The sequence below is a fragment of the Esox lucius genome, chromosome 6 (assembly GCF_011004845.1).
Source record: "Esox lucius isolate fEsoLuc1 chromosome 6, fEsoLuc1.pri, whole genome shotgun sequence".
In the NCBI taxonomy this organism is placed as follows: Eukaryota; Metazoa; Chordata; class Actinopteri; order Esociformes; family Esocidae; genus Esox; species Esox lucius.
Window position 1 is genome coordinate 29299449 of NC_047574.1, and position 16417 is coordinate 29315865.

General features: G+C 39.3%; 1 protein-coding gene across 4 annotated transcripts in view; it reads left to right on the plus strand.

Moving 5' to 3' along the window:
• ret (ret proto-oncogene receptor tyrosine kinase) overlaps nucleotides 1–16417 on the plus strand; it is a 103287-nt gene that overhangs the window by 35292 nt on the left and 51578 nt on the right. Inside the window, exon 1 of one of the 4 annotated variants that reach the window (XM_034292914.1) lies at nucleotides 7946–8199. The exons of 2 other annotated variants lie outside the window; for them this stretch is intronic. In XM_034292914.1, coding sequence (XP_034148805.1) covers nucleotides 8130–8199 — 70 coding nt within the window. In that variant the 5' untranslated portion in view covers nucleotides 7946–8129. Of the gene's footprint in view, nucleotides 1–7945; nucleotides 8200–16417 lie in introns of those variants that run through there. One more of the 4 variants, XM_010901522.4, reaches the window with a different exon arrangement.

Consider the following 16417-nt stretch of genomic DNA (forward strand, 5'->3'; position numbering starts at 1 on the left):
TACAGATTAAAGCCAAGAATGGAATGGCTCAAAAGGTGACCTAGCCCTATAATTTAACAAGTGACTTCAAGAGGGGCAGAGGCACATATGCTTCTCGGAGGCAAGCACATAACGTCTTTGTGTGTTAGCAACATGACTGTGATATTGGACATGTAATGTATCTTTTCCTACTGATTGGCTCAAAAACAAGGACCTCTGGTTTGTTAACCCATGTGAACAAAACATTTGAGTAATTTTTAGATGCTCTTATCCAGAGTGACTTACAGTTAGTACAAACATTTTAAGAAAGCTGCTTAATGAAGTAGCGAACAGCCCACTATTTTGACAGATCCCCTCTAAACTTACACAACAGCACTAAGCGTAACCCTTGTGCTACATGTGCGGGCGTGTATTATGATCAGTGGGTGTAGAATCAGAGGGGATCAGTGGAGTCCCACTTCTGGTTGGGGGGAAAAAGATACATTTCATGAAAGTGTGCAAAAAGTGTTGACATTATAATGTTTCAAAAATTTTGTAAAAACATTATTTTCTGTTACCTACTATTGCGTCACAGAAGCTCTGGGGGTTGGGCAGACTGCTCAGCGCTGGGATTGGATATAAATTGCTTGCCTATGGGTGTGGGCTGCACAAATGAGATTCTAGGGATTTCCTCACATGACTCTTACAGAGCAATGTGAATGGATCACTTTTGGGGCATTGAAATGAACAACCGGGCCTCTGTGTATTCATGAACGTAGTTGTCTACATGAAGTATAGCTTAGATGGCACCGAAGAGCCAGCAATATAGTCACTCAATCACTGTCATATTGGCAAAAGCTCAAAGCTGCAGTTTAAAATGACAGAGGACAGCAATATGTTTATTAGTTAGAAAAATATACTTATTAGTGTGATGGAAGAAAGCATAGCCGTGTGGCTGCACACTTCGGGAATACTTTGCCAAAGTAACCATACAGCTACAGTAGAAAGGCTGACAAATTGTTGAGAACCAGGACTGTTTTGGGAGTTTGGACTTCTGAATTTGGACAGCACAATCTATGAAATCTATGAAAGACCACTAATCATGATATGCAGAAAGTCATAGGTTTACTGAAAAGTTAATTACATCAAAACGTGTTAGGCCTCTGCAAAACAAGTTTTTCATCAACAAAGCCATGTGTATAATCTCTATGGACTCTACTTACTATCCGGGGATTTAATTTGTTCTTCGCTGTCAGCAAAGTTATTAAGATTCAGTTTTTCCCAGGTAGAGATTATACACATGCCTTTGTTGATGCGACACACATACACTAACCTAAAGGATTATTAGGAACACCATATTAATACTGTGTTTGACCCCCTTTCGCCTTCAGAACTGCCTTAATTCTACATGGCATTGATTCAACAAGGTGCTGAAAGCGTTCTTTAGAAATGTTGGCCCATATAGATAGGATAGCATCTTGCAGTTGATGGAGATTTGTGGGATGCACATCCAGGGCACGAAGCCCCTGTTCCACCACATCCCAAAGATGCTCTATTGGGTTGAGATCTGGTGACTGTGGGGGCCATTTCAGTACAGTGAACTCATTGTCATGTTCAAGAAACCAATTTTAAATGATTCGAGCTTTGTGACATGGTGCATTATCCTGCTGGAAGTAGCCATCAGAGGATGGGTACATGGTGGTCATAAAGGGATGGACATGGTCAGAAACTATGCTCAGGTAGGCCGTGGCATTTAAACGATGCCCAATTGGCACTAAGGGGCCTAAAGTGTGCCAAGAAAACATCCCCCACACCATTACACCACCACCACCAGCCTGCACAGTGGTAACAAGGCATGATGGATCCATGTTCTCATTCTGTTTACGCCAAATTCTGACTCTACCATCTGAATGTCTCAACAAAAATTGAGACTCATCAGACCAGGCAACATTCTTCCAGTCTTCAACTGTCCAATTTTGGTGAGCTTGTGCAAATTGTAGCCTCTTTTTCCTATTTGTAGTGGAGATGAGTGGTACCTGGTGGGGTCTTCTGCTGTTGTAGCCCATCCGCCTCAAGGTTGTGCGTGTTGTGGCTTCACAAATGCTTTGTTGCATACCTCGGTTGTAACGAGTGGTTATTTCAGTCAAAGTTGCTCTTCTATCAGCTTGAATCAGTCGGCCCATTCTCCTCTGACCTCTAGCATCAACAAGGCATTTTCGCCCACAGGACTGCCGCATACTGGATGTTTTTCCCTTTTCACACCATTCTTTGTAAACCCTAGAAATGGTTGTGCATGAAAATCCCAGTAACTTAGCAGATTGTGAAATACTCAGACCGGCTCGTCTGGCACCAACAACCATGCCACGCTCAAAATTGCTTAAATCACCTTTCGTTCCCATTCTGACATTCAGTTTGGAGTTCAGGAGATTGTCTTGACCAGGACCACACCCCTAAATGCATTAAAGCAACTGCCATGTGATTGGTTGATTAGATAATTGCATTAATGAGAAATTGAACAGTGTTCCTAATAATCCTTTAGGTGAGTGTATTTCAACATTTCTTAAATAATAACTAGAGTAAAACTCCCATCCACATGCCATAAACGATATACACTGATGAGCAAAAACATTATGGCCACCTGCCTACTGTAATATGCTGTTTGTCCTCCGCGTACCCCCAAAACAGCGCTGACCCACTGAGGCATGGACTCTACAAGATCCCTGAAGATGTCCTGTGGTAGCTGTGGTATCTGGCACCAAGAAATTTGCAGCAGATCCAGCACGTCTTGTAAGTTGTGAGGTGGAGCCACCATGAATTGCACTAGTTGGTCCAGCACATCCCACAGATGCTCAATCGGATTGAGATCTTGGGAATTTGGAGGCCAGGGCAACACCTTGAACTCTTGATCATGTTCCTCAAACCATTACAGAACAATGTGTGCAGTGTGGCAGGGCCTTTATCCTGCTGAAAGAGGCCTCTGCCATCAGAGAATACCATTGCCATGAAGAGGCTTACCTGGTCTGAAGCAATGTTTAGGAAGGCGGCATGGATGAAATTAGACATCCATGTGAATGCCCAGACCCAGGGTTTCTCAGCAGAACATTGTCCAGAGCATCACACTCATTCCAACGGATTGTCGTCCTCCCACGGTGCATCCTGGTGTCATTACTTCCCCAGGTAAACAGTGCCCACGTACTTGGCCATCCATGTGAGGTAAAAGAAAACGTGATGCATGGTACCAGGCAACTTTCTTCCACTGCTCCAAGATCCAGTTCCGACATTCGCATGCCCATTGTAAGCACTTAAAAGGGTGGACTAGGTTCATCATGGGCACTCTGACCGGTCTGTGGCAAGGCAGCCCCATACACAGTAGGGTGCGATGCATTGTGTGTTGTGACACATTCCTTCTGTAACCATCATTAACATTTACTGTGACCACAATAGCCCAATCAGAACATAATTAATTGCACCTTTTCCTCCGAATGTGTACCAAACTCACTAAAAATAGCAAAAGCCTCTTCTAAAAAGAAATCGAATCTGGATCCATATTAAACAATTATAGGCCAATATTAAACCTCCGTTCCTCTCAAAAATCGTAGAAAAATGTGTTTGCCAAAAACTGAATGCCTTCCTGAAGACAATTAACATGTATGAAATGCTCCAGTCCGGTTTCAGACCACATAATAATACTGAGATTGCACTTGTGAAGGTAACAAAAATAGAACTAATGGCCTCAGACAAATTTTCCGCATCCGTCCTTTTGTTTCTTGATCTTACTGCTGCTTTTGAAACTATTGATCACTCCCTTCTCTTAGAAAGACTGGAAACCCGTATTGGGCTACGTGGACATGTTATAACCTGGTTTAAATCTTATTTATCTGAAAGATATCAGTTTGTATATGTGGAAGCCATATCCTCTGACAAATCAAAGGTATGTTTTGGTGTTCCTCAAGGCTCGGTTCTGGGCCCATTGGTGTTCTCACTATATATGCTGCCTCTGGGTGATTTAATCTAACAATTTTCACCGTTATGCTGATGACACACAGTTATATATTTCAATTAAGCATGGAAAAGCCCCAAAATTAGCTACTTTGGAAGCATGCGTTTCAGGCATTAGGAAGTGGATGACAGAGAACTTCTTGTTTTTGAACTCAAGAAAAACAGAAATGCTTGTTTTAGGACACAAGAAACAAACAGCTTTTTTGGCAGATCTCACTGTGAACCTCGATGGCTGCATGGTCGTATCCCAAAAAACTGTAAGACACCTCGGCGTTACCCTTGACCCTGATTTCTCCTTTGATGAACATATTAAATATGTCTCAAGAGTGTCTTATTTTCATCTTCGAAACATTGCAAAAATCAGAAACGTTCTATCAAAAACTGATGCAGAAAAACTAATCCATGCTTTTGTTACTTCTAGATCAGATCAGAACTGCAATGCTCTTCTTTCTGGTTACCCTGATAAATCAATAAATAAACTTCAATTAGTACTGAACATGGCTGCTAGAATCCTAACTACAACAAAACATTTGAACACATTTCTCCAGTACTAATCTCTCTTTACACTGGCTGCCTGTTAGGGTTAGGGCTGATTTTAAGGTTTTATTGTTAACCTATAAATCAATACATGGACTTGCTCCTACTTACCTCGCTGAAATGACACAACCTTAGATCGCAAGGTGCAGTCCTTTTAATTGTACCTAGAATTTCTAAACAAACAGCCGGAGGCAAGGCCTTCTCTCATAGAGCTCCACTATTGTGGAATGATTTGCCAATTAAGGTTAGAAATGCAAACTCACTACAGACATTCAAGTGTCTACTAAAGACTAATCTCTTTAGCATGGTCTATGATTAAGTGTAGTCTGGCCCAGGGGTGTGAAGGTGACCAGAAAGGCTTGATACTGTCCACCCATGCTGTCTTGCCAGGTGGGCTCTCATCGCCACTGGGATGCCCTCGCTCCAATGCCATTCAGGGGCGGAGTCACTGGCTTGTTGTTGTCTCTCTGTTGCGCACTTGGGCATTTGGGCTGTACTCTGCTGGCAATACTCGGCCCTCATTTAGGGTAGTTGCGGTTGGTGGGGATCCCTTTGGTTGATGCTTGGCAATGTGGGTGGATTGATTTCCTGCCTGTTGGGCCCTGTCCGGGGCCTCCCCCGTATAGGGCCACAGTGTCACTGGAGCCCCCTGTCTCAGCCCCAAGGTCTTATGCTGCTATATTATTGTGCTGGGGGAGTAGGGTCAGTTCTCATTCTCCACTGTAAATCCTTGTACATCTAAGGAATGCATTTTCTACATTTTCCCTGTCTCCTGCTGTTTTGAACTTTGAGGTCTTGGCCAACACCTGAGGAGTACCAGGCTTGAAAGTCCCGTTGTTTTCCTTGTCTAAAGTCCTGCTGGATTTGTAGCAGATCAAGACGATACCTGATGATTTCAACTGCCACTCTGCTGACCCCCACCCGTGTTGTCCCTGTCCTTGTCCATCTGGTCATGCTTCCGACCTGGACTAGGTTTAAATAGACTGGACTCAGCCCACATGCATTTATTAATTATTACAATTTATAGTCTTAATATGTTCACACAGCACAGCCAGAAGAGGACTGGTCACCCCTCTTAGCCTGGTTCGTTTCTAGGTTTCTTCCTAAATTTCGGCCTTCTTAAGAAGTTTTTCCTAGCCACTGAAATTCAACACTATTGTTGTTTGCTCCTTGGGGTTTAAGGCTGGGTGTTTTGTAAAAGCACTTTGTGACTCCTGATGTAAAAAGGGCTTTATAAATAAATGTGATTGAAATTTGATTGATTGATCAGTTTGCACCAGACAGGATAGCGTTTAGTTGCCCTCATACATAGATGAGGCTTGGGTGCCAAACACCCTGTTGCCGCTTTGTGGTTTGTTCCTCCTAAGACCACTGTTAGTAGGTGCTCACCACTGCTGACCGGGAGCACCCCACAAGTCTTGTCTTTTTAGAGATGCTCTGGACCCAATCGCCTGGCCATAATTTGGCCCTTCTAAAAGTTGCTCAGGTCTTTGACTACGAGAACTGATTGTTCGCTTACCATCTAATCTTCCCAGACCTTGACATGTCTCCTTGTTAGGAGATGATCAACGTTATGTACTTCACCTGCAAGTGGTCGTAATTCTTTGGCTCATCAGTGTATATATTAATTTCATATTCACTAGCCAAATTTAACACACCTGCTCCCCATTCACACCTGAGACCTTGTAACACTAACGAGTCACATGACACCAGGGAGGGAAAATGGGCCCAATTTGGAACATTTTCACTTAGGGATGTACTCACTTTTGTTGCCAGCAGTTTGGACATTAATGGCTGTGTGTTGTGTTATTTTGAGGGGACAGCAAATTTACACTGTTATGCAAGCTGTACACTCACTACTTTACATTGTAGCAAAGTGTCATTTCTTCACTGTTGTCACATGAACAGATATACTCAAATATTTAGAAAAATGTGAGGGGTGTACTCACTTTTGTGAGATACTGTATATTGTATTCAGTACATTGAACAACATTCCCAGCTAACAATAAAACGTTCATGGCATTTAACTTAAGAGAATGTACAAGATTTAATCATTTTCATTTCCTTATCCCAGTAGAGGGGTGAGACCACTGTGAAACATCAGGCAGTGAGGATCTATGCTTACTACTGCCAGTATTATTTATTCTTGCCCTGCATATTAACAGAGCAAAAGATTACTAACTAGTAATATGTTTCTTTTGTGAAGCAATAATTGATTATTTGAAGGGAGCGGTATACATGTGTTGATGCGAAAATTCTGTCACCATTTGGCACCTCCCCTACTACACAGCCAGTTAGGAGCTGCCAATGCTGAGGGTGTTCCTGCGCAGGTGGAAGTGTGTGCAGGCATGTGTGTTTCTCATTGTGTGTTTGTTTTAGTGCCTCGTTTGGCTGCACAGACATTGATTAAAGTCCATTGCTTTGTGATTGACTGGTGGTCTGCCCTGGGGGCAAAGTAATGCATCACTCCACAGAAACCAACAGGAACAAAGATAACCAGTCAGCCTGAGAATGATCCCAGACTTAAACACACCCTTCAACTTTAGAAACACACCAATGTCTGGTGGTAACACCTTCACCCTTGAACTGGGCCTGAGTGTCACAGAGTAAAAGAGCACATCTCTCTCTTATGAATGGAATCTAGTCAGTTTTACTATCAATACTTCATGTATTTATTTAAATGTTTGCCTTCTATTGCTAAGAGGAGACTACCTATATGGATTGAAAGGAATTATCATCATTATCATTGTCAAATGCAGTCAAATGACCTAAAGTCAAGGCAGAAAGGTAACCTAGTAGTTAGATCATCTGACCAGTGAGCGAGAGGTTAGATAGAATAAGAGCGGACATGGATACAATCTGTCATTCTGTCCCTGAGCAAGGCAGCTAACCCCAGTTGCTCCCTGGTCATGGCTGAAAATAATAATGTAAGTCATACTTATCTGGAAAATAATATTAAAAGACTAAAGGCACCTTTCTACAGGGTATAGATGACATTAAAACACCTAATTTAATATATTTAAAACTAATGGGTGTCCTCTGTTGGAATTAATACATAAACAAGGAACACACACTCCCACAACACACACACAACACACACACATATATATATATATATATATATATATATATATATATACTCTCATCTTTAAAACTGAAAATATAATGTTTCTGTCTATTGCTAAATTGTATTGTGAAATTGCGATATATTATACATTACATTTTACAATAAACTTCACAAACAGAAGCCCATTATATTTGAATTGTGTTTTTTTAATAGCACTAATAGGTAAATGAGTAGGGTCTGTTCATTATATTTGACATTTTGTGATATTCTTGTTTTTGATTTTCCTGAAGATGGTATCGCTTGTGCTTCTCAGGCAGGACCGGAAAATACATGGCAGTATATTCGCTTCATTTGAACCTCCCCCTGCCCTTCTCGCTGTAGCCGATCAAGTAGCAAAAGCTACATCTGCAGATATCAATGGGACAGGGACGCGGTCAGTGACTCCTGGCCCGGACGAGCTACGTGCGGGAAAACTGATATTTTACTCTGGGCTGCATTTTTATCCAAAGGTCTTTTACGCGTGATTTTTGTTTATTCATCCAGAAACTTTCACTTATGACTGGCGATTATGGGGCCAACGTGTGGTTTCTCTCTGGGAAACATATTTTTGGTCATCCTACTGTTGTGTGAAGGTAAGGGTGAGTTTCAATGTGGCATCTATCGCATCTCATGCTTTTCTGGAAAGAAAGTTTAAATCAATTCAACAGCTAAATCTGAACATAAAACATATTTCTTCGCGTGTAGGAAACATGTATTATTACACCGTTATTAAAATGGTATTCATTGTTATGGAAGTGATTGTATTTCATTTCAAATGAAATCAAATGTGTAGCTATAGGATTTATGAAAAGCCGCGTGTAAACGTGCATATAAGCGGTTTTAGACTGCGTTTGTAGTGACGAAAACAACAAATCTGCTGCGTCTCATTGTTTGTCCTCTCCTCAGCATCAATTAGGGCATCTTTCTGATTTTATAGTCCAGGTGAAAGAGCCTACTGAGTTATGGGCTATTGGTATATATAGATGTATGCTATAAATAGAAATGCATTTAGGTCTGGACAAGATTCCACATTTCAGATTCACTTTTCTTTCTGTTTCATGCAAATGCAGTTGCCCATGTTGCTAAAAATCACAAAGTTATAAAGTTGTGTGCTCATAAAATATTATATATTTTATCAGCTAAAACGCATATGGATCAAAACGTATATTCCATTTGGTTTGTTTTTTGAAGTTGGGGCTTTGACTGGAACTCCAGCCCAGTAGTCAGAGTATTTCTAACAATAATATGTTATTGCAGAAATGCGGCTGGCGTAATGTATAAATACATTGTCCTTTCAGACTGAGATATGCATGGCACGGCACATTACTTCGTGGCATGTGTGTGAAATGCATTCAGCTATATAACATAATATTATAATCCCATTCACAATCCTACTGCCCAACTGTACTAACAATCTCCTTCCAAGGGAACTATATTTAAGGTCGAACTCATGGCTCAGAGTATGCACGGCGCAATGTGTTTAGGGCTCTTGTGAAAATATAGAGCATTGTGTGTAAGTGTTTATGTAATTTGAAATTCAGTTTCTTTTCATTTTAAGCACGTAAACTGCTCATGTTAAAGTCAATTTAGTGTGTCTCTATGAAAGTGTAATCGCAGTCCAGCCTACGTTCAATCGAAGTAAAACATGAGCCGGATAAATAGGCCTATCTATGTAATTTACTTTTGAGAGTATGAAATCAGTCTACTACGTAATTACCCTTGGGAGATTTGGTGATGATTAATGAAATACTTAACTTGTCATAGTTGTGTAAATGTTCTTTGGATATTCTTCAGTGGCAGCAGGAGGCATTTAATGCTCTTTACAGAATTTCTCTCCGCATATTGCATTTGGACTGTAGGGGATATCTGTGAACTCGCTATAAATCACGCCCAAATGATTTTGAAGACCTGGTTTAACGATTAGTGGTCTGTATGGCCTATTGTGGTGCCATAAATAAAATGCACGTTATGAAAGAAATTGACCTTTAACGCACCTGTTTTGAACTAATGCACCTACTTAAGGCAAATGAAATGATGTGATGTTTAGCCAGTTTAGTATTGCTGCCTAATCTATATTGTCAGTTATTTTGTTGGACAAGTAATCACTTTGCAGGTGTTGAAAACGTCGCGCAGGCGCGGTCATTGGAAGCTAAACCTGTCTGTGAAAACAAAAGCCTCGTACCCTGGCTAGGTGCAGGTCTGGGCGCAGGTGTGCGGCAGGTGCTCCCGTCTCTGGGCAAACACTGCATGTTTGTTTTCTGATGAGAAAATATAGCCAGCTAAACTGACCGAAACCACAATTTTTTCAGCAAATGAGGCATAAAACCAAAAGACAGGGAGGTAAAATAGATTTTAGGACTTTTTGGGGATGTTTTCACGAAGGTTGATAGGTGTATTAGATGATGGAATTTATCAAGAATAAGCTGTGACTGAGGCACATTCATAGGGCAGTGCATGAGGTGGAACTACAATGTGTTTTAATAAAATAACAATAGCTTGTGACTGAATTTGTCACTGGATTATAAAATAAAGCAACATGTGCATTACCTACAGCATAGCAATGGTATTAGCTTTTAATTTAAAATGAATGCACATTATTTCTATAAATTAACTATATTGTAACGTTTAACAGCCATGTTCTAATTATTGTAATGATAACTTGGACAATATGATCGCCCCAATTTACCAGCTAATCTAAGCCTGCAGGGATCTTGCTGAGGTAATCAAACAAAGTAAATTGCAGATCAATGCTCCCCTAATGGCCATCGGTGTGTTGAAATGGTGGCTGGTTGTAGAATTTGTGCAAACGTGTGCACCCAAAGTGTACAGCAGGAGCAACCCACGGTAGATTACTGTTGGACATCAGCGTTTTTTTCACATATTGAAGGCTGAAATAATATTTCAGTATTTGTTTGTTTATCCAATATGTGCATATGTCATTAAAGCAGTAAATGCAAAAACCACCTAAAGATCAAGACTATTTGATTCATCATGTCGTACAGCTCCCTTCATGTTTGCATTCATATAATTTATGACTTAGATTGACTGATTAAATTCTGTGTATGCCAGGATCACTGTGCTCTGTCTATATCGTTCATGTAGTTAACTACTGAAAGCCTATAATTTGGTGTTATTCCCCTCAATTCAAAATATTTTGTATTTCCAGAACAAACGGCTACTATAATTTGGTAAATAGTACAGTATATATCTCCAACCTTTGTGTATATAAGCTAGCAGATATAATTTCAAACGTTTTGAAGTTTAAGTTACCAAGGTCGGCAAATGTGGAAATGTAAGGCTTTCATCTATCATGAAAGCCAGGAAGTGTAAAATGATATGCAGCACTGCCCCTACCCTTTCTGTTATTTGACAACAATTGGTGGAAACAAACGTGTGAAACCACCTTCACTGATCTGAATGTAACCCAATGTTATGAACAGACGGTTGCAGGGTCAAGACTCCATGTTCAGGTTAAGGAACTTCATTAACCTGTTTCTGCTAAAGGGTCACTACAGACAAAACATGGGCCAGACATTTTTTTAGCATCTCTCTTTTCTCCTTATCTCTTTCTCTCATTCTCTCTCTCCCTGTCTCTCTTTTTCTTGTGGTCCGGCCCTCCCTCATTCTATCACTCCCTCCCTCTCTCTTACTCCTCTCTCTCTCTGCGAATCCATACGTTGTGATCCATCATCTGTAGTAGGAAGTAGGAAGAGGAAAATGCATTGATCTGTGGATCTGCTGTTCCAACCTTTTTACCCAATTTGTAGCCATGGGATGTACTCTGACCCTTGAAACCCTAACCCAACTGGTAATCTTTAGTGATTGGCTCTCTCCAACTCCCCCAGGAAGTTCTGTTAGTAGCCGCTTAACCAGGCTCTCCCCCTTGCATTAGCGCAATCATTTTCATCAGCATCCATCGCTTTTGAGAAGGACCAGACCAATAAATCTCATTTGATACGCTATTTGATTTAAGCCCTTATTACATTATATGATTCTCAATTTTCCACTTGCTGTCCGTGCATTTTCTTTTAGTATAATTGGAAAAACACCATGGTGCATAAAGTTATTTGCTAGAGTGTTACCCCATATTTTTTAATTTTTTCCCCAGACTGAGCTTGTTTTCTGTTGGCTGTTCTGTGGTGGAAATGTACACAGCAGTAGCTACATTAGGAGTAAAACCCAAAACATTGAATGTCAGTTCAATATCATTTTGGACCTGGTGTAATAATATAATGTAAATTAGGGGACCTTCCAGAGGACACAGTGGCCTATAGCTCTCTTTTGTAGCCCACATAATGTTTTTATAGCTGACCACATAATGTTTTTATAATCTATCCAAAATTACTACCAAAGTTTACTCAGCACAAAATTTGCCTGTCCTGTTAATATCACCTCCATGACTGCTAATGTAGTAGTGTTTCTGCACAGCTTTGGTGGATGTTTCCAGCTGATCCTGAGGCTATGGGGAGCCAAGAATGGGGAACAATACCTGCTGGAACCCTGTTAGTATTGGTTATTATTCTTATTCAATTTCCACAGTTGAAAATAAAAATTCTGATTCATGTGAGATGGTAAGGCTTATAAAGGTGGATGTAAATGGCACAACTCTACACTGTCCCATGCCTATTGGCCCAATGGTGGTGCTATTACAAACAATATGCTGGGACATTTTCAGAAACTCACGCCCCCCACCCCATGATACATAGAGGTATAAACATTTCTTAAAAACATCTATTCCTATTGGAAAGAATGACTGATTTCCATCTAACTTGGAATGTAGCATTTTTGAGGAGGTTCTAAGAATGCCATATTTTACAGATGACAAAATCAAAAAACCTGGCCACAACTGACCAATTCATTTTCATGTGGGCAGTGCCCTATCACAGATAGGCATAAACAAGGCAAAATATTCAGATCTTAATAAAAACTAGTGAACATGTTCACAAATATGTTAAGACTCCATGTGTGCAAGCATGTTAAGATCTACCACATGACGGCTCTATAAAGGTTCTATTTTTATATATGATATATAGATAAATCTCCAGTACAATGCTAAAGTAGAGAACATCCTTGAAAATTGTGTTTTTTTTTGTGATGTTTTGGAAAGTGGACTAAGGAGTAGGGAACAAGTTAATTATGGGGAAATGTATAGTTTGACTTGACAGTGGCTCTGTGGGTACACTGATGAAACCTGGAAATGCTGTTATTTATTAGTTACCACAAAGATGAATTAATGTCTACCAGAGAGTAACAATAGTATTCTACATAAAACAGTATAATAGCAGAGTATAAAATTACTGTTAGAGCAGCATTGCAACATCTGTGTTTTGATTGAAAGAAAACAGCTATGTAACAGTTAGGTGTCACCATCTGTCTAAAAAATAAATGTCTAAGGTACAAAAATCTAAACAATGCTCCAAACTGAAAAAGCACTATACATGTCTCTAGATAATCTAAAATGAAATGGTTGGCATACAGACATTATAGACTTTATAGACTATGAGAAATGCAAAGGCAAGTTGACCAGACAAAAATGTGAGTAGAGGTAAAAAAAAAAAGATATTAATATAAGCACATGCTGTGTAGGCACCATGATCTGGTGGTGTAAGTGCATAATCGTGAGAGACCATGCAAGCATTCTTCATATTAACCCCACCTTTTCTCTACTCTAATGCTTGCCGAAATTAGTTTAAAATCTGTCAAAATGAAGCCAAAATATTTATAATTGTGGAAGAAAACCACAAAACTGAAACAAACTTTTTCCTTAAGGAATTCCAATCATGATATTATGTTTTTACTATGGTTTTAGATGTGTTGGTGTGAACATCTACTGAATACCATTTACTGGGTTCATATGGTAAAATGTGTAATGTTTCAGTTAGAGGTAAACATTCATAAATATAGACATCAATAACTCTAGACTAAACTAAATTATAGGCCAATTAATTGGTTTACTTCAACAATAATGCTCCTCAAGGATTTGTGGTGTATTGCCAATATACTGTACCAAGGCTATATGCAACATGGAGGGCCTTGATATAGCCCTTTGGGGTGGTATATTAACAATACACAATAAACCCTCTGGAGGCAACTTATTGTTATTATAAACTGGTCAACAACGCAATTACAAAATAATATAGTCATATGTTGTCCTCTTACCTGAGGTATACTGATTACAAAGCGTTCATCCGTTTAGCATTCAGGATTCAAACAACCAATTTTAAATGCCATAGCTAAGGATAGTATTTCACATGAAACCCAGTGCTACATGGATTCCAAATCTACCTTCCTCTGCTCTAGCCTTATTCCTGATCATTTAGTCAGTTAAGCATCTCATTTCTAACCCATGCATGGCCACAAACTAATTTGCTTTTGGTAGAAGACAAGGAGACATTTCCTCAGGTCATTTTATGCTCTTCTTTTCGTCCCTGGGTCTTTCTTGACAAGTTATTTTCCAGTGGCCGGTGATGCATGCAGTGTTTGACCGATCATTTACAGCAATGAACTTACAAACACTAAACTGGGCATTTTTAAAGCTCCTCTCTTCTCTTTGTCTATTTGACAAGGCAGGGTAGAGATGAATGTGTCTTCTGTAATTACATTTTGACCCTTTGGACTAAGATGTATTTCTTTGAAATGGCCCCTCATTTACGTGTTTAGGGTAATTGTGATAGGATACATTAGATGGAATGGGAGTTTGACTTAACAGGCATGTAAAAAAAACATGTAAGGCAAAACAGTCTCAATGGTAGTATTTAAAGATTTATTAATATATTCACCCCATATAATTGTCAAATTGCTGTTATATTGAACAGCAAACCACATATTAACATATTTTAAAGCCTAGGTGTCAAAATCAGTTACCCATGGATAAGGAAGTGCTGTTCTTGTGACCATACAAGCATGAAACTTGAGAAGTGGTAAATTAAGAGGAAATGCTAGGCGTGGGGGGTGAGCTGTTATAAATGCAAACAATGCCTATGCGTATGCTGTAGTACAGAAAATCAAACATTTCTTAAGCCCAATTTTAAATAAGATATTATGAAGTAAATGATCCAGCCTGGACATCATTTGCTCCATTATGATAACGTCATAGGATTGGGTGCATTCACGTATCATTTAATCCAGTAGTCAAGGTGGCTGTTCAAGCGTTGTTACTCTGTTTTACTGTGTTTGCTTGCTGTGTGTTCTTATTTGCAAAAGCTATAGAGATCTGCTGTACCTGGCTCAATACTTCTTACTTTTATTAACTTTCCCAGGTAGCAATTATTTTCTGCTGGGTACTAAGTTTCATCCTCTGCATAGGCATAATGATGGTGATATTGACAATGATGATGAAGACGTCACAATAGATCTGCTGCTACACAATGTGTCCTCTCCTCTGTCGACATCCTAATGTTACAGTTATTCACAGAGGAATTCCAGATAGGCCAGCTATCCCCTAAGGAGATGTTCTATTCAATTTATTGATGACTGATGAGCATGGGACATTGTATGGGTTCTTGTAATCGCTGAGGCTAATTGTGTTTCGTTGCCATGATAATTGATTATTATGTTACGGTACAAGTTAATCTACCTGTAGCTCATCAACTCTGTATGTCAACCAAAGAAATTGGCTAAACATTTTAAATCTCCCCTTACTCTGACTAACTACATTTTGTTTTTATTCAATTGCAATGCCATCAGAAATAAAGACTACACCAGCACCAAAAGCAGTTCCACAACACAACCATAGGACTGAATCATTGAACCTACAGAAATCATGTAGACTACTGTGTCTGTGCCTAATGGACACAATGCCTCATTGTAAAACACTTCTACTTGTTATAACAGATGAATGTTAATTCTTGAAGTTCAACGGACACAGAAAAATTGGGTCTGTATCTATTGTTGAGTAAGTCAAATGCCAGTCATGAACAGTCATGGAAACCAAAATATGATTGTGTTTGCTTATTCTCAGAAATGATTTGTTGACAATGTTATGGTTCAAGGTTTTTCCCTGTTTGGGCTGGGGCCTGTCCTTATTGTTGCTTAAAGATTTATTCTGGGACTTTTTGGCCACTATAAAAGTGACACTGCTGAGTCAAAAATGTGTACCTGAAAATTGCATACTATGTCTTGTATGTACTGATATGTATCATGAAGACCATTTCTGAGATATGATAGTGGCTTTACTTAATTAAACACTATGCACATATATAAACATTACGCACGTATAAACAGAAAATTATACAAATTGTAGGTCTAGCTTTAGATACTTTGTCTCAGAATGCATCTTTAATTGTGAGATATAGATTTACTACTTCAAACAAATCTCTAGTTGCATTGCTATCTAGATCCATATTAAAAGTATATTTTTTTATCATTACTTGTGAAAAGGACCAATGTACACCATCTGGTTAAAACTGTTTTGATGAATGGTTAGTTTAGCAAACAAATCTGGCATACGCTGTATGATAAAGAAATTCTGTATATTGTGAATGCAAACCCAGAACATTAAAATCAATAATAACTTTCATCAATTTAGTTCTTGCTTGACTTGCAGCCTTTTAGTTAATTGGATTTTGCGTAGAGTCTGGTAATTATTGTCATTACTATATTATCTTTGGAAACAGAGTGATCATGACAGCTTTCAGACTCTTTATGACAGATGTATTTGAACTTTGAGCTTTATTCTCTCTTTGGTGTTTTCTTTGTTTACCCAGCATGGAATGATGTACTATAGAAAGGCAGATTTGTGTGGGGGACAATTATGATTCATATGATTCATATGTTTGAAGTTGATATTATATTCCACTATAAGGCTAAAAACTCCCC